This window comes from Vitis vinifera, chromosome 4 (assembly GCF_030704535.1).
Source record: "Vitis vinifera cultivar Pinot Noir 40024 chromosome 4, ASM3070453v1".
NCBI classification, from domain to species: domain Eukaryota; kingdom Viridiplantae; phylum Streptophyta; class Magnoliopsida; order Vitales; family Vitaceae; genus Vitis; species Vitis vinifera.
The window spans coordinates 20,237,125-20,257,500 of NC_081808.1; the positions used below are offsets into that span (position 1 = coordinate 20,237,125).

Genomic DNA, 20,376 nt, shown 5'->3' on the forward strand with positions numbered 1-20,376 from the left:
ATTCCTCTTAATTGAATCATGTTTAGTGATACATTTCACATATTCTTAGTGGATAGATTCCAGGGCCACTAACTATATCTATAAATTTGTAATTTTTTACAAGGTTTCAATTAAGGAAAAGGCTGAATGATAGGAACATGTGCTTGATTGTAGCTTCTAATGTAAGGATAGTTGTACAGAAAGTGTGAGATATTATCTTAGTCTTAGAGAATAAGAGTCTTCTAAAGCTTAAAGATTGCCGATATGTTCCTAATTATACAAAAAAATTGATTTCAATTTCTAGTTTATGTAAATCAAATTGTTCAATGTTTTTAAATAAACAAGTTATTATTAAAATAAATTATTCATTTATATGCTTAAGATCATTAGTTGAAAGTCTTTATCATGTGACTTCATTATTACTATTGCCAAGTAATAAGAATAATCATATCTCACTAAAAAGTAACAAACCTAATAGTAATCAAACTTATGTTTGACATTTACATCTTGATCATATTAATCAAAATAGGATCTAAAGATTGATCAACTCAGGATCATTGGACATTTTGATTCTAGAGGATCTTCCAGTTTGTAAATCCTATATAGAATATAAAATGATTGAAAAAATCATTTATTATTAAAGGATATAGAGCCAAAGAATGTTTGTAGTTAACGCATATTGAAGTATGTGGACCTTTTAATATTCATGCACAAGAGGGTATAAGTATTTCATCACCTTTAGTTTGGATTTATTTACATAATATATAGAAAACCCAATGCCTTGAAGATAAATTGATTGAATTTAAGGTAGAATTAGAGGATCAATTAAGCAAACACATGAAGGCATATTGAAATTATATAAGAAGTAATAATATATCTTTTGAAATTGTTTTGTTGAAAAAATTGATTTATATAATATAATTTGTCATGTGCAACAATAATATCATGTTCGTCAATAAGAAATATGAATTTTATAAGTGTACATTCATTATTAAGTTACATTAAATATTATTTAATAATAATATTGTAACATTTGATAATAATACGTAAAATTTGAAAACATATTTAATATTAAAATTTTGATATATTTAATTCAAATATATTCAATAATAGAAAATAAATGGTGATATATGTATGATATCTTGATTTATAATTTTTTATTCTTAACAACCAATTAAATGAAATTTAAAAATAAAATAATTAAAATTAATTGATTTTATTATCTTATTTTTTCCATAGATATTTTTATATGTACTTATTAAAATTAATTTAATTAAAGCTAAATTTAAATAAATAAAAAAAACAATAATATAATATATAATTGTATTTACATCTTTGCCATAAGATGGAAGTGGCATAGTTGATTACCTACTTAGGAACCAGCTAAGAAAACCAGGTTTGAATCATTTGGTAACATCTTTTGGGCATTTGACTAAGAATTTGGTAATTGTTGACTTGCACCAATTTTATCGTAGAAAAATCCTGATAAATCAGGACATAATTGATAAATCCAGAAAAATTACCAGTAATTTTGAAAATTTTTGAAAAATCGAAAAATGGATATATCCTACCTTGATATCATATCGTGACATTTGGTTCAAAGTAAATAATTATTTTCTCACAAATTTTTTTAAGTTTGTGTATCTTTATTTCTATTTTATATAAAGAATAAAAAAAAAATTTTAAATGTAAAATTTTTCAAATAATTTTCCTTTTTATTTTCTATTATAAACCGAAGAAGAATGGGTTCCTATCCTAGGAGGATACAACTATTCTAAGGATTGTCATGACCCTAGACTTTAACTAATTAATTTACAAACTTACAGATGGTAAAAATCTCATTGAAGATGACATTGCCTGAACTATCATATGAGCTAGTTGTTGAGTGAGAGGGTGATTAGCCTAGTTGTTAGTACCCCTAAAGAGAAAAATACAGACCCTTTATCGTGAGTGCATGCAAGGCACATATATGCCCATTCAGTTTTGAAGCACGAAGCTTGGTCAACCTATTTCATGTACTCAAATATTGAAATATAATCGCTCATATTCATCGACTAGGAATACACTCATTCACTAGGAATACACTCATTCATTGCCACACACATGGACTCATGGAGATCCCGACAACTACTATAGTATAGCCTATGTTTGGTTTTCAGAAATTTCGAGAAAAAAAAAAAAAAAAAAAAAACTAGATAGAAAAAATAGAAGAAAAAAAAGTAAAGAAAAAAAAATGAATAAATTATTTTTATATATTATTTCAAACTTATTTTATTAATTTTAATTCTTCAATATAAAAATAAAATAATTTAACAATACATAAATTTCTAACTTTTTTTAATTTTCTTCTTTTTTTTTCCTTAATATTTTCTCAAAACCAAACATAACCTTAGGCTATGTTTCGTTCCGGAAAATTTGAGGGAAAATGAAGGGAAATAAAATAAAAAGAAAAAATAGAATAAAAGAAAAAAAAACTAAGGAAAATAAAAAATAGATTTAAAATTAATAAATTGTTTTTATTTACTATTTCAAATTTATTTCCTTATTTAGCTTATCAGATGTAAAGATTAAATAATTGAAAAATATGTAAGTTTTTAATTGGTTTTAATTATAATTGATTTTTTTTCATAAGACTATTATTTTTCTTAACAATTTTTTTTTCTTTTCTTAATATTTTCTAGAACCAAACATAACCTAAATATTTTAAAATTTCAATCAACATGGGTCATAGGGCTCAAACCTATGCCCAAACCCAAAATAAACACAATGAGCCAATGGGCTAACTTGCCCATTTACCAAATAATAAGCACCAGATAAATATATAGTAAAAGCATCATAAAACAAAATATTAAAAATTTATTTTAATAAGCAAATTAATTCTAATTATTTTATTTTAAAATTTCATTTAATTAATCACTAATAATATAAAACCTATCATTATAATTTTCTTAACATTTTTTTTATATCATTTATATATATTAATTAAATTTAAAAAATATAAATATTAAAAATATTTATACATATATCATCATTTATTTTATATTATTTAATACAATTGAAAGTAAATGGATTATAATTTTAAAATAAGATATATTATAATCAAATATCACAATATTATTGTCAAATAAAATTTGAAGTAATTTAATAATAAATATATATTTATAAAATTCATATTTTTTTTATCAACTCATATGATATTATTATCAAATATAATTAATTATCTCATATACATATATCAATTTTTTTATAAAACAACTTTAAAATTTCTACTATTGTTCATTATATCATTTTTAGAGTTTTTTTCAATATTTTCATAAGTTTTGATCAATTTTAGGCATATTGAAATTTTTTTTCAAAATATCCATCGATATATCTGATATATCCGTAAAATCGAAATAACCGATTTATCTATGATTACCAATATTTTCATTAATGGTTTCGACAAAATTGTCAAACATTCCAACATGTACAAGTTTCTCACAACTCTTCCTAGCTCAAAGTATTATTTTTCCCGCGCATTTGATTGGTTAGCATCTAAATTTATGAATGAAAATTTTGTACTTTCCCAATAAATTTCTAAAATGAGATATACATGAGATTTTTATACTATTTGTGGGGGGTTTCCCTCCACGTGTCCTCCCCAAAATCAAAAACCCTCGGTTCTTCCAAGGTAAGCAGATGATCCGTCTGAGATCAATCCATTTGAACCAAAACAAACCCCATCTGGTGCAAGAGGAAAGAGATTTCCTTCTTTTTAGGTGTCAGACAGAATGAACAGTCCAAGTCAACTGAGATTTCCAGATCGATTAATTAACACAGTTGGAGATTCCAGGCACTGAACAAATGGATAATCACACCCAATGCCTAAGCAACAGCCTAAATGACATTTACGCCTAAAAGTCAATGAATATTAATTGCTACGTGCAATTAGCGACTTTGACAAACGTAAATACATAGTCCACTACATGGTTCGAGACTCTTACTCGACAGCCAGCAAATGACACCAATCAGCGAATTTTGTTTGGTATGATTGCCAAATCCGTGCAGAAATGATGGCATTAACTCTCTTGCTAAGGCTTGATTTTCGTCCTAATGGCAATCATCATCACAAAAAAGGCATGAATGCATCATCAGAGCTATGGCGATGATGTCATCCACTTTATAAAAACCTCTCAAGAAGTATGAAAAAGGTACGCGTGTACAAAGTCATTCAAAATAATTAGGTCCATCCTTATTACTTTTTTACTTGAGCTTCGGAGGGGCGTGTCTAGACCATCTGTCCGAACATCATTTTGTGCATGAAAGAAGTCTGAATGCCTCTAGAGAAACTAGACGGACTCAAATCTGGTTGGCATTGCATCAACATTGGTTATCTATTAGAATTTGGAATTTAAATGGGACCTCCTTTAAGTTACATTATATATATAAATTGATCAATCTATAAATAAATTAAGAAATAAATAAAAAAATTGATCATCTCTTTTTTCTTTTTCTTTTTTGTCTAATTTTTTATTTTCAATACTTACAAATGGGAATAAAATAAATACTGAAAAGTTGAGTGAGATTTTTAAAATTTTGTTGAATTAATATAGGATTCCCAATAGGATTCTAGCAAACCAACACGTCAACCCAACACTCCAACATTTATTTAGTAATATCTTTGACAATAAAACATAATATGACAATGAGAGAATCTAAAAAACTAGGATTGATAACTGATCATGGAAAGCTTATTTTAGAAAGGGGTACATGCACGTTCTGAAATATAAAACTACTAATGAAGCAGCCATGTTGAATGTTGGATCGATGAAGCAGCCCTGTTGAGTGTTGGTCATCCACGCTTAGTCATGGAAACAGTGACATTTACGAATGCAATCTTCTCTCTGGACATGCGAACAATGACAATCTTTTTGTACCTGCTGAACACCTCCTCAATTATTCCATCACCAAAGTGGCTTACAAGCAATGGCTCCATCACTGCTGTTATCAAATTGGCCACATTGTATCCACAATTATGAGCATCTGATGCGCAGAATTCACCGTGATACGCATTCCAGTTCACTTTAGAAACCTCCAGCCTATTTATGGTAAAGGATCCTTCCTTTTCAACCTCACATTTTACTTCAACTGGGGATGATGCATATTGAGTAATATTGAAGGAATCCATTTTCTCCTTGTCAATGAGCCCCTGGATTTAAACTTCGTTAAATTACATATGCTATTGTTGAATGATTTAATCTATACAAATTGGCAACATTAAGGCATGTAGAAATTGAATGTGCACTTCTGCCACCATATCGTTGATAGCTACAGCTAAGAGCTCCCAGATGTAGCAACATTCTTTGCTAGAGGGATCGTCACTTCTTCCTAAAAATGTTAAAACCATACTTCCTCCTAGTAGTTCCTCCGACCGACACCTGAGAAACATGGAGAAATGGCTTTGGAATTGCTCATAGTATGCTTTAAGCACACTTGGTGGGGTTCGAACTTGCCGTGTAAATGTTCCCTTTGTTACTCTCCAGTCCTTGAGGAACCTCATGAATAATTGAAACTAGCTTACATGCTTTCTTCTTACTCAAATAATGGACAACCAATGGAGACTGGAGGAAAAATGGACAAAATGAAGACTTTTGCTGGGGAAGAGTCTGCCGTAGAAAGAACCTGGAACTCCGGTTACAAAACATGATTCAGCTCCTGCTCCCATTGTTTTCTCAAGATCTTTTCAGAACTTGTTCAAGGATTTGAAAATGGTGTTGAAATCATTCCCCGGCAGATCATTCAAAAACACTTGAATTTCGGGCAATTGACGGTCCATTTTCTTGCGCACCTTGTCCACTGTAGTGACAACTTCCAAGACCGCAAAAAAAGTGTTGGGTCCAGAAGAACAACCCAAGTCTACGATGCATAGGCTGGCCGTAAAGTTGTTGCAGTAAAGATTTGTTATGGCTTCCCCGATCATAGGTTTTGTCAAGGATATTATTTTTTTCTGCACCATTAATGTAGAACTTGTCATTGGAACCTTTTTAGAAATATGGCAGTATTTGATACCTGCACGATAAAAAAAAAAAAAAACAAAACAAAACATCGAAGTGCATAGGTGCTAGTGATCAATTAGCATATCTTGACTATTCATTCTTTAATTTAATTAAAGGAAACAGTTTATATGTATAATATATGCATGTCAACTGATGTATTAGGATTGACGAAGAATTAAATTTAGCAAAAGACACAGCTGAACTAATGAGTTTTTTGTGTAACTGATATCCCCATTTCCTCCCTTCATGCAAAGCACTTGAACTACTTCCATCTCTCCCTTCGTGCCTCTTTGCTGATTGCTCTCTCTCAGTTGGCACTTGGAATGGGAATTGTGTAGAAGGAGATGCTCCCTATTTATAGAACTTAGAGTCACATTTGTTGGTGCAGTGTCAACCAGATTTGAGTTCGTCTACCTTCTCTAGAGTCAGATGGGTTTCTTCCCTATACAAAAGGATATTCGAACAGGTGGTCCAAACACGCCCCTCCGAAGCTTAAGTCAAAAAGTAATAAAGATGAGCCTAATTATTTCGAATGGCTTTGTACGCGCGTACCTTTTTCATGCTTCTCAAAGGGTTTTTATAGAGCAAATGGCACCATCGCCATAGCGTTGATGATGCATTCATGCCTTTTTTGTGATGATGATTATCATCAAGGCGAAAATCAAGTCTTAGCAAGAGAGTCAACACCATCATTTCTGCGTGGATTGGGCAATCATACCAAAAAGAATCCGCTGACTAGTGTCATTTGCTGGTTGTCGAGCAAAAGTCTCAGACCATATAGTAGACCATGCATTTACATTTGTCAATGTCGCTGATTGTGTGTAGCAATTAATATTCATTGACTTTTAGGCATAAATGTCATCTAGGTCATTGCTCAAGCATTAGGTGTGATTATCCATCTACTCAATGTTTGGAATCTTTGACTGTGTTAGTTAATCCGTCTAGGAATCTCAACTGGCATGATTTGCTCATTCTGTCTAACATCCAAGAATAAGGAAATTTCTTTCCTCTTGCACCAGATAGAGTTTTTTTTTTTTTGTTAAGACGAATCATCTGCTTATCTTGAACGGACCAAGGGTTTTTGATTTGGGGGAGGACACGTGAAGAGAAACCCCCCACAACATCTTTGTGGAATTAATGATTTCATCTTCTTTGAACTCCAATTCCACGAAACCTTGCAGTCACTAATGATTATGTTGGATAAGTAAATAAATCTAATAAAATTCAACATTTGTTTTTTAAATTAAATTTATTAAAATTAGAATGAAGATAATTTTTCATTCAATTTAAAATCTTTAATTATCCTTTGTCAATAAATAATACAATTATTGATGAGTCCAATAATAATTTTTCTATTGCTATACCTAAAATTTGGAGGGTGAAATAATAAGAGAATTAAGAAGGATGAAGCAATAAGAAACTCTAAGGCTACGTTTGGTTGGTGAGATATGATAAAATAGGATTAGATATGTATATCTTAAGATATCATATCCCATTGGATAGGATATGCATATCCTATGATATGATTTCCAATGGAATATGATATTATTGGATATACATATCAACATGATATTTTAAAATAGCATATCCAATGAGATATGTTATATCATATTTATATTTAATTTGTAAAATGAATAAAAAAAAAAGAATATAAAATATATATTATTTTCAATGTTTAAAATAAAAATTATATCACATTCAAATATTTTTTATTTTTTAAAAAAATGAAAATTTTGTTATGTTTAACAATATAAATTATTAAAATATTTAAACTTTACAAATAAATTTTTTTATATTATGTTATTTAATATATAAAAATAATTTATATATCATATATTAATATTATTTTATAAATATTTTTTTAGTTTCTCTTTTTTAAAAATAAATTTAATTTATAACGAAAAAAATATTTTGTAAAATGACTATATTAAAAAACAAAAAATTGATTAAAAAAAATGAATTTTTAATGCATGGATATGTATATCTTATATCTTACCATGGTATTAACATATCACATTTAAAAATAGATGAAAAAAAAAAAGGTGAATAATATATCCTATCATTTATCCTATCTTATATATGTTTGATCGAACATAGAATATGATAAGTAATCGAATAACTTATCTTATCTTATATATTTCATCTCTTATCATATCACATATTATATCTTATCAATCAAACATGGCCTAATAATTTTTTTTTAAGAAGAAAATTACCAAATCATTAAAGACTACAATTCTGTGTTACAAAGAACTTCTTCGAATATTTATCTAGATTATAATTTTATTTTTATCTAACAATTGATAATTCAAAAGGGAAAGTTATTCTACTAATACCACAAGGTGGATAGAACTCATGACATTCACCAGAACAAACCATACATAACACAACACGCCATATGACATAATATTCACTAATGACAAGTGTGTCTCTTTATGGGTACTACCATTAAAAGAGAAATAAGTAAATCTCAATGTTTTTAGAATCAAACTTATCGTTGAGTCATAAAAATGGTTGATTTACTATTTATTAATTGAATCTATGGTTGAATTACGTTGATATCATAAATATATAATTTATATATTATATAAAATTAAAAATAATTATAAAAAAATTAAAATATATATAATTACTTTTTTATAATATTTTATTTTTATATTTGATATATCAAATTAAATAATAAAAATATTAATATTTTAAATTTTCTTGAATAGAACATATATAATATTTAAGTATGAATATCTATTTAAAATGAATATATATATATATATGATATTTAATTTTATTTTCATGTATTTTTATTTTATTATATTAATTAATTTATATTATTTTATAATTATCATTATATAATCATTTTATATAACAAGCACGTACTAGAGAGAATAAGATGAGAGAACTTTCGTTGATTTTTATGCAATGATTTTTGGTGAAAAATTAGATAAAAACACATAGATTTAACATGATTTGACCAATTTGCCTACATCCACGGAAATAGGGATTAAGACTTTCACTATATTTCAAATTAGGGTTACATAAAAGGGTATTTATACTAATCTTTCAGGTCATAAAATTTCAAAAATACCCTTTAAACCATACCGCGGGGGATGTTTCACTATATCTCAAATTAGAGTTATATAAAAGGGAATTTATACTAATTATCAGATAATGAAATTCCAAAAATACCCCTGAATCGTACCACGGGAGGGCGTTACCCCTTGCACCCCCCAACCTATCGTTTGCCCCTTCCATACCCCTCCCTAACCTATTGTTTACCCTCAACAATAAAAATATAAGCTTAAATGGAAAATGTGGTCACTCTACTCCAACATTTATCCCATTTTTCTTCGTATATTTTTCACTTAATATGAACCACCAACTTTTTAAAAGAACGTTAGATTGATGTTTCATATGAATCAAACTTGCTCAAATAATTACAAACACCAAAAAAACAAAAACAAAAATAAAATGGGTTTATTTGTTTCCTTTGCGTACACGAAACTAAAAACAATTGGCAAACAATGAAAACAATACTAATAACGTGGGCATGAAACATGATGATGAAAGTAGGACAAGGTGACGGTAGGTGCATGCATGAGTTGGCCGCTTATACCAGGACAACCCGCTTAAAACAAATTGGGATTAAATATCAGCCACAACTGGAGGTATCAGTGGAGCATGCAATGACGTTTCTTCCATCACACAGCCTTATTTGTGTTTTTTTCCCACGTTCTCACATTCGGAGCGTTGACTGAATCGAATAAATTATTGATTCACAATTCATTAATTCAATAAGATAATATCATAAATATATATATTTCATTAAAATTTAAAATAATTTTAAGAAGTTAATACATATAATAAAAAAATTTAATAATATCCTTTTTTTATGTTGGATATGTCAATTATGTGATGAACATAATGTGAGTGTTTAGCTAGGTTGGCAATTCAGGACAAAATTCCTAAGTGTCCCCTAACTCGGCTTTCCTATTCCTATTCGGACTACTTGACTTTGAAGACTAAGACTTTGCTAAGAGGCCAAGGTATGTAGTCGAGTGTGGAGTGATTGGGTGTGAATCAACCCGGTTTTTAATCTTTAAATGTGTTAGAAAGTTGGGAAAAATGGTTTTTGGTGCAAGGCTTTTATTCCTCTGTTTCTGGATCGATCCAGGTGTAGGGGTGGATCTATCCAACTAATGTTTTTTTGATCAAATCTCAGCCATTAGATTAAGGGTTTCTTTTTACACTTTAAAACCCAATCTTCTCTCATTTTCTGAGTTTAGAGACTGCTGAAAACGTGGGGAGAGCAGCCACACTCCCAAGTGTTCTTCATTTCTCATTTTTGCTTTCCTAAGTTGGGGTTTTTGATTGCAAAGAAAATCCACTTCTCTTAATGTTTTCAAAACTAGTTTTCAATGGATTTTCTTGAGCAATAAAGGGGTTGATTCATTTCTTCATTCACATCTAAATCTCTCATTCTATTTGGGTTGTGCAAAAACCCATTTTCTTCTTGTGTTGATTCAAGAAGAGGCCGAGATTGAGCTTGGTGCGGACTCCAAGTGTGCTCCAACAGGAGAAGCTGAAAATGAAGGTACTAGTCAAGTATTCCGGGAAGGATTGGTTGGCTTGAGCTAGGTAAAACCTTGTACTCAGTTTTTATTCTTCATAGTGGAGTTTTCAATCGGTGATAGGCCCGTGGTTTTTTATCTCTTCGGAGGTTTTCCACGTTAAAAATCCGGTGTTCATTGTCTCTTTCTCTCACTCTATATTTTGATTTATTTTTGAGGAGTGTTGAAGCATTTGCATGTGTTTTGCATTTATAAATTGTTGGGAGAGTGTTGATGCATACATTATTGCTTGTGGATGTTTTGCTTTGTTGAAAAGTTATTGGAAGAAAATTTTCTTGACATTAAGATAGTCTAAGGTTAGGTAATCTTTGTTGGGAGAATTTTTAAATTGTTCTACAACACCTATTCACCCCCCTCTAGGTGTAGTTCATTATTGAGATTCACATTTTCAATTGGTATCAGAGCGGGTTTTTAAAGGAAAAATCATTTTTAGTCCTTGAATCTCAATCATGGAACCTCATCAAGAGGGAGCTTCCATTGGGAGACCACCATTTTTAACCGGTGAAAATTATTCTCATTGGAAAGTGAGAATGCAATATTTTCTCAAAATGCAAAGTGAAAAAGTTTGGAACACTGTTGAATTTGGTTGGTCTCCACCTAAGGTGTTGGATAGAGAAGGTAGACCAACTAATGTTATCAAGCCTAAATTGGAATGGGATAGAAGTGAAAATGAAGCAAGTGAGAATAATGCTAGAGCCATGTACTCCATCTTCGATGCCATTAGTACAGATGAATTCCGTAGGATTGCTACATGTACTTCGGCTAAGGAGGCTTGGGATATTCTCCAAGTGACTCATGAAGGAACTAATGCCGTGAAAGTGTCCAAGCTTCAAATGTTGACATCTAGGTTTGAGACCATTAGGATGGATGATCATGAAACTTTTGGAGAATTTAATGCAAAACTGATGGACATTGTGAATTCTAGCTTCAATCTAGGTGAACCCATCTCTAACTCTAAGGTGGTGAGAAAAATTTTGAGATCTCTTCCTGAGAGATTTAGAGCTAAGGTCACCGCCATTGAAGAGTCTAAGGATGTGGATTCCTTGAAGATAGATGAACTTGTAGGTTCCCTCCAAACCTTTGAGATGACTCTTGTATCACCTAGGAAAGCTAAGGGAATTGCTTTAAAAGCTATTAAAGAAGAGTCCCTAAGTTCCGAAAGTGAGGATGATGAGAAAATGTCGGAGGGTGAGCTTACTAAGTTTGCTAAAAAATTCAAGAAGTACATGAAATTCAGAAAAGCCAAGAAAGAATCAAATGATGGTAAAAAATGGAGGAACTCAATTGGAAAAGAGAAAAAGATGGAGAAAAGTGTGAAAAAGGAGTTGAAAATTGAGTGCTTTAAATGTGGGGGAAAGGGTCACTATGCATTTGAATGTCCCTCAAAGAAAAAAGACAAGAAGGCCATGAAAGTTACTTGGAGTGACTCCGAGTCTAATCAATCAAGTGAAAAAGAATCCAATGGAAGTGAGGAATGCACTAACTTCATAGCCTTTGCTGCAAGTGTCAATGAGGAACCTCTTTTAAAAGAAGCTTCAAGTGAGTCAAGTGACTCCAATGATGATGACATGAGTTTTGACACAGCGTATGAGACTTTGTATAAGGAGTGTTTGAGCCTTAAACAAGAACAAGTCAAGTGGAAGGCTTCTAAGAAGATTTTAACCAATGAGGTTGATGTTTTAAAGGGAGAAAAGAAAGCCTTGCTTGATAAAATTGCATTTCTTGAAAATGAACATTTGGAAGTGAAGGAAAAATGTGATATGTTGAAAAGTGAAATTCAAATGTTCAAGGATGAGTTAAGTCTTAGGAAGGAAGAGTTACATCCTAGCTCTAAAAGACTTAATGAGTTAATTAATTCAGGGCGTAAATCTTTTGATAAAAGAGGCTTAGGATTTCTTGGTGAAAATGCTACTACAAGTAGTAGTAAAACGGTTTTTGTTAAGCCTTGTGAAAAAGAATCTCCTAAGAAACCTCAATCTCAAATCAAGTTTCATTGCAATCATTGTGGAAAAATGGGACACACTTTTGATAGATGTTATGCAAGATTGTTTGATAATTTTCAAAGGAGGTTGACCAACCTAATGAATGAATGTCATGCTTTGAAGAATAGGTTGTTGAATCAGAATAAGAGAGTGTCCAAGAAGAGCTCAAAGATCTCTCATAATGGTGAGTTGAAAGGAAGCACTTTGAATGAAAAGACAAAAATCTCAAATGTTAAACAAATTTGGGTGAAAAAGAATGAGTTGAAGTGTTTCGTTGTCCATACCGCACTTAAAGCTATTGAGTCACACTCATGGTATCTTGATAGTGGATGTTCACATCATATGACTGGAAATAAATCTTTGTTCACTTCATTCACTGAATTTGATGGAGGAAATGTGACATTTGGAGATGGTAATATGGCTAGAGTGAAAGGCAAAGGTACCATTTGTGCCCCCAACATTCCTAATCTTGAAGAGGTCTTATATGTTGAAGGTTTAAAGGCTAACTTAATTAGCATAAGCCAAATGTGTGAGAATGAGTTCAATGTCCAATTTTCACAAAATCTTTGCAAGGTGTTTGACTTGAATGATTTTTGTGTGATGATTGGCTTGAGAACTTGTGATAATTGTTATGTTGTTAGTCAAAAGTCTCCTTCATCATCTTCTCTTGTGTGTGGAAGTTCTAAAATTGCATGTGTTAATCACTTGTTGGAACATAGATTGTTGCAAAATGAAAAAGAACATCCCATTGTAAAAGTTAGGATTGATAGGGGGAGAAAATTTGATGATGCCAATGTTGTTGATAGGTTAAAGAACCATGTTCTTCATTCTAGATCAAAACATGTGGACATTAAGCATCACTTCATTCAAGACTTGGTAGAAGACAAGATTGTTTCACTAGAGTTTTTCCTTATGGAGGGTCAAATTGCTAACAATGTTACTAAACCTTTGGATGTTTCTAGGTTTGAATCACTTAGGAGCCCCATAGGTTTATATACTCTCTATTAACTACCTCTAGAACTTGTCTAGGACTTTCTTCTTGAATATCTTTGAGTCCTAGGTGTCTTCTCAAGTTCCAAAGTGTCCTTGTGGTGGTGTTCTTTTTGTTTTGGTTCAATCTTTTCTTCATTTTTCATAAATTTTCAACATTTGCTGAGTTCATGAGAGTGACATGCTTACATTTTTGTTTAAAAGTTAAATTGACTCATAATGATCTTAAAAGCTTCAAGATGTCTTTATCTCCATGGCTTGATTGATAAACATGATGTTGAATCCTTGCTATTTTGATTTGATTAGATAAACCACAAAAGGTTAGTTTCATTTCTTTTAAGTGAGTAATAGCTCATGGTTGAACCTTGTGATTACATAAATGGTGAGTAATGCTTTTTGTAGTCTAAATGCAAATTTATGTTTATCTAATGAGCATTAAAAAGTGAGTAAAGTCACCCGGAATATCCTTGAGTGTTTTAAGATTATTCTTCCTTGATTGTTTGCCCTCTCTTTGAAATTAAAAAAAAAAAAAAAAAAAAAAAGGAAAAGAAAAAATATATATATATTAAGCTTCCCGGAATGGTTATGGCTCCTTGGCAATGTTTCAAGAGTTAAAAAGCCTCCTTTGCAAGAGTGGGACATCCCTTATGTTGTTATGTTGTAAAGGCCACCTTAGTGATCGTCAAGTAAAAAAAAAAAAAAAAAATTGATCCTAAGGGTGAAGCTCATGTTCGTGTAATAATTTCAATGCTCAATGTGAAAAACAAATGATGTATGAATTTTTTTTTGGGATGTGAATAGGCCGTGTTAAACAAAAATCCGGCCAAGAGAGGTGCAAATTGACTTCTTGGAACATTATCTTGAATTTCTCTAGGAAGGAAGTGTGTCTTGAAAATGATTTTTCACTTTATGGGTGGATATAGGTTTACAAGTGGAAAGAAATTAACATTCTCACTATTTTATGGTGTCATGAGTAAGTCTTCTTTGAGTTTAAGCTTCCTTGTTAGAATGTTGATAATCATTTGTTTTTTATCTATTCATTTGATAAATTTGGAAGGTTCTTCAATCTTTATGTTTATTAATTTTGTCTAAAGTTAAGCTCTTAGTAGCATCCTTGTTCAATATGAATCAATTCTAACTCCTTGATTGAAAGACAAGTATGTCATTCTATTGTATTTTAGCTTTGGTGAATCAAATTTTCAATTTTTGAAAAGCTTGTTGGAGTATTTCTTGTGTCTTATCGTCAGTTTTTTTGTCTAAGTCTTTTTTCAGTAGGGTGTCGATCGATCTGCTGAATTTGTGGATCGATCCACTGTGTGCACAGTCTTGTGACCGAGAGCCCTTGAACGAATTGAGGATCGATCCACCAAGATCGATACCACTTGCTCCAACACTTAGAAATTTTCGTGAAAAGTTTCCTGCACAGTTTTTTCCACTGAGAGCTCTTGAACGAAACTTGGATCGATCCACCAAGATCGATACCACTTATCTCTTAAAAAAAAAAAAAAAAAAAAAATTCCTGTTTTGTCCTTGGTCTTGTGTGTTTTTTAAAAGAGGATATGAGGGGTAAAATTGTCATTCCGTAAAAAAAAAAAAAAAAATCAAAATCCCCAATTTTTAAAAACCCCTCTTCCATTCTCAATTGAGCCCTAATTTCAAAATCTTTCAAAATGGGTCTTCATCTTCTTCTTCTTTTCTTCTTCATTGCATAAGCTTCCACCACCATGGTTGCTGAAATTTATTTCTGATGAAGTCCTCCTCCGTCATCATTCTTTTCAACATTGGAAATCTCTACATCAATGTTTCATTGGCGCCATTTCTTTTTCGGAGTGGCTCATTCACGGGTTTCTTAGCTTAAGCTATCTTTTTCGGGAACCTTGGGTGTTCGGTTTGTCCATCTTTCTCTCCACCATTAGCTTAATCTAGATGTTTTCTTTGTGTGGAATCCTTTCACAACAGTTTTTTTTTTGGAGTTTCATTTTTGCCTTGGATTGTTTTTGCTTTCTAGCAATGTTAATCCTAGGCTTTGTTTGCTCATTGTGAGTGCCCTCTATACATTTTCATGCTTGGAATCTATTTTCATGGTGATAAAGCATTTTTTCGAAGTTTTTAAATGAAACCATGTGATGAGATTTAGGGGGAGTTTCGTATATCTTATGATGGGAGTTAGGGGGAGATTCTTGTATCCTATATTTTTTTTGGGATGTTGATATGGATACTTGGTAATATGTGAATACTTGATTTTTGAGTATTTGACATTTTGTTGAAATGTGGATGTTTGTTGATTTGGATGTAAGATATTTTGCTAATTGAATTGTCATCCATTTGTCTTTTTTCTTGGATAGAAAGGGGGAGATTGTGGCCCTTTGTCTCTTTCTGGGACAAAAAGGGGGAGAGACATTGTAGTTATTATTTTGGTGATTGGATATATGTGGATATCTATGTGTTAATTCATTCAAATCTTGTGGAAGTGCCTTAGAATATGTACAGGTGCTACTAATGTTTTTCTTGAGATTTTTTTTGCAGGTATTGTAGTACCTAGGTTGTGGTTTTGAGTGAGTGAGGGGTCTTGTATGAGAGTTGGGTGGGGTTTACTTACTTGTACTCATTCGTGTTGTAAAGGGTTTTGTCCCAGAATTGCCAAAGGGGGAGATTGTGAGTGTTTAGCTAGGTTGGCAATTCAGGACAAAATTCCTAAGTGTCTCCTAACTCGGCTTTCCTATTCCTATTCGGACTACTTGACTTTGAAGACTAAGACTTTGCTAAGAGGCCAAGGTATGTAGTCGAGTGTGGAGTGATTGGGTGTGAATCAACCCGGTTTTTAATCTTTAAATGTGTTAGAAAGTTGGGAAAAATGGTTTTTGGTGCAAGGCTTTTATTCCTCTGTTTCTGGATCGATCCAGGTGTAGGGGTGGATCTATCCAACTAATGTTTTTTTGATCAAATCTCAGCCATTAGATTAAGGGTTTCTTTTTACACTTTAAAACCCAATCTTCTCTCATTTTCTGAGTTGAGAGACTGCTGAAAACGTGGGGAGAGCAGCCACACTCCCAAGTGTTCTTCATTTCTCATTTTTGCTTTCCTAAGTTGGGGTTTTTGATTGCAAAGAAAATCCACTTCTCTTAATGTTTTCAAAACTAGTTTTCAATGGATTTTCTTGAGCAATAAAGGGGTTGATTCATTTCTTCATTCACATCTAAATCTCTCATTCTATTTGGGTTGTGCAAAAACCCATTTTCTTCTTGTGTTGATTCAAGAAGAGGCCGAGATTGAGCTTGGTGCGGACTCCAAGTGTGCTCCAACAGGAGAAGCTGAAAATGAAGGTACTAGTCAAGTATTCCGGGAAGGATTGGTTGGCTTGAGCTAGGTAAAACCTTGTACTCAGTTTTTATTCTTCATAGTGGAGTTTTCAATCGGTGATAGGCCCGTGGTTTTTTATCTCTTCGGAGGTTTTCCACGTTAAAAATCCGGTGTTCATTGTCTCTTTCTCTCACTCTATATTTTGATTTATTTTTGAGGAGTGTTGAAGCATTTGCATGTGTTTTGCATTTATAAATTGTTGGGAGAGTGTTGATGCATACATTATTGCTTGTGGATGTTTTGCTTTGTTGAAAAGTTATTGGAAGAAAATTTTCTTGACATTAAGATAGTCTAAGGTTAGGTAATCTTTGTTGGGAGAATTTTTAAATTGTTCTACAACACCTATTCACCCCCCTCTAGGTGTAGTTCATTATTGAGATTCACATTTTCACATAAATATAAGCATATTAATATATTAAATTTTAGTAAATAGAAGAGGTATAATATTTAAATAAAAAAAATTATAATGTTTAATTTTATTTATATATCTATATATTTTATTATTTTAAAATTATTAAACATTTATATTTGTTTCAATGTTTCATATTATTAAAATATGGAAACAACATTAATACAATATGTAACAATATATTAATCATAGGGATTGTGTAGTATAGTAATTGTCTCTTCATTTTAAGAACCACATGACCCTGATTGAATATAATTTACTTTCGGATTTTAAATATTTATATTAAAATTTTTTTTTACTTATTATTTATTATTAAATAGAAGAACACAAGATATTTGGTTTTTTACTCAATGGTAAAAATAACTTTTTAAGACAACAAAAACATAATCTCAATATGACTTTTATTCTATTAATACTTAATATTTAACATAAATAAAATAATTATAAATAAATAACTTAATATTTAATATTATTAAGTTGCATTTAAAATTAACTTAAATTAGGTTATATTACTCTGCTTGATATCCAAGCAGTAACGATTAACATGAGGCTCTGATTTCTAACATAATCTGAGCCACATAAACTAATGTCTGGAAGATAAGAGAAGCGAGTGCAATATATTTTGGCATGAAGATGCCCCACAATCTTTGGATACTGGTTTTGGAAATGAATAAGGGCCTTATATTATGAGAAAAATAACAATGGACACAATTTTTAAAAAATAATTTAAATGTAATTAAATATATTTTTATAAATAATATTTTAATTATTTATAAAATATATTTATTTTAATGTAATTAAATAATTTAAAAATAAAATTTAAAAAATGTTAAATGAGAGAGAGAGACGGTTATGAAAAATTCTTATACTTGCCTTGCTCAATCTAATCCCATCTTATTTAATTTTTTTAATGGGATAAAAATAATAATTATTTTGAATAAACAAGACAAGGTTGAGATAAGGACAACCTGTCCAAAAAACCTCCAATTTTGTCATCCTTACTAATGAGGAAAATTTTACAACCAAGGATATTCAAATTAAAGTAAAAGAAAAATTCTCATAAAGATCAACATCAATTTTGAGAAATACTACTAGTCCCCGATATTTAGGTATGTCCGAAGATATTGATAAAATGAGGGTCAACCACCTTTCATAGAATAAATTTGAGTTGTTTTTAGTTACTTGTTTTTATAAATTGTTATAAATAATAATTAAAAATACAAAAAATATTTTAAAAATATTTACATGGTACAAAAGTGTATAATATTGTACACAATTTTTCATATTTAAATTTTTGGATAAAATTTTATTTGTAAACATAATTAAAAACTATTTTTTAGGACGTAAATATTTTTTATTTTAAAACCTAATATGGCCATTCATGTAACCTCCAGTGCCTTGCAGAGATCAGGTGGGATTAGCTATAGCCGTTGGGTCAGACACATCCAAGTCCAACAATAAAAGGGTACATTAATTAAATCATTCTAGCATTAAGATTATTTGACACTAAATGGTTCTGTGATTTGAGGGTTAAAACCCAATATGATAATTTGATCCCATTTAAGGATCATGAGCTTAGATGAAATTGTCAAAATCCGATCCAAGATGTACTATTTTTATTATATTTTATTTTTCTCAGGGCTCCAAGGCTGTTCCTAGTAGGGATGGCAATGGGGCGGGTCATTTCGGGTACCCACCCCGCCCCGCCCCTAATGGGGTGGGATATTATTTTTCTAAACGGGTATGGGACGGGTTTGGGATTTTTTTTTAAACCCGGGGCGGGTTCGGGGCGGGTTCGGGTATTGCCCCGCCCCGCCCCGATTATATATAAAATTAAAATTAAAATTTAATTTAATTTAAAATTTAAAATTAATTTAATTTAATTTTTATTTTATTATTTTTAATATATAGATAATAATAAATTATTTTTAATAAAATAAGTTATAAAAAATATAATTATTTAATTATTTATAAAATATATTTATTTTAATATAATTAAAAAAATTTAAAAGTAATTTTTTAAAAAAATTAAAATTAAAATTAAATAAAAAGTTAAACGGGGCGGGTATGGGAATGTAGCATACCCGCCCGCCCCGCCCCGCCCCGCCCCGTTTCATTTTTTAAATGGGACGGGGATGGGAATTGGTTTAAATAAACGGGGCGGGGTTGGGAGGGGGGCGCCCCGCCCCGAACCCGCCCTGTTGCCATCCCTAGTTCCTAGTTCAAAGTATTATCTTTCCACATTTGATTGGTCAGCATCTAAATTTATGAATGAAAATTTTATACTTTCCAAATAAATTTTTAAAATGAGATAGACATGAAATTTTTATACTAATGTTTATCCGTCAGAATTTGAAATTTAGTTTGGAACTCATTTAAGTTACATTATTTAAATTGAGCTACCTATAAATAAATCAAGAAGTGAATAAAAGAAATTGATCATCTCTTCTTCTTCTTTTTTTTTCTATTTTTTTTTTCAATACCTACAAATGGGAATAAAATAAATACTGAAAAGTTCAGGATGCTGACAAACCAATTAATTAACGCGTAAAGACAACAAACGTCTATTTAATAATATCTTCGACAATAAAACATCATATGACAATCTAAACAACTAGGATTGATAAATGATCATGGAAAGCTTTTTTTGGTAAGGCGTACATGCACCTTCTGAAATTTAAAACTAGTAATGATCAAGCAGCCATGTTGAACGTTGGACCGATGAAGGAGCTGGCCCTGTTGAATGTTGGTCATCCACGCTTAGTCATAGAAACAGTGACATTTACGAACTCAGTCGTCTCTCTGGACATGCGATCAGCAACAATCTTTTGGTACCTGCTGAACACTTCCTCTATTATTCCATCACCGAAGTGGCTTACAAGCAAAGGCTCCGCCACTGCTCTGACCAGCTTGGCCACATTGTACCCACCATCTTTATGAGCATCTGATGGGCAGAATTCACCGTGATACGCGTTCCAGTTCACTTGAGAAACCTC

At 31.2% G+C, this 20,376-nt stretch overlaps 1 protein-coding gene and 1 pseudogene across 1 annotated transcript; one reads left to right on the plus strand and one right to left on the minus strand.

The window, feature by feature from the left end:
- Positions 1 to 4,810: 4,810 nt before the first annotated feature.
- Positions 4,811 to 6,312, minus strand: LOC100258117 (S-adenosyl-L-methionine:benzoic acid/salicylic acid carboxyl methyltransferase 3-like; annotated as a pseudogene).
- Positions 6,313 to 11,187: 4,875 nt separating this feature from the next.
- Positions 11,188 to 13,629, plus strand: LOC132253682 (uncharacterized). Its single transcript, XM_059736593.1, has one exon. The coding sequence runs from the start codon at positions 11,188 to 11,190 to the stop codon at positions 13,627 to 13,629; it is 2,442 nt and encodes an 813-aa protein (XP_059592576.1).
- Positions 13,630 to 20,376: the final 6,747 nt, after the last annotated feature.

Bases quoted from the DNA above. Each gene is read 5' to 3' on its own strand.
- LOC132253682 (XM_059736593.1), top strand. From the start codon at position 11,188: ATGCAAAGTGAAAAAGTTTGGAACACTGTTGAATTTGGTTGGTCTCCA.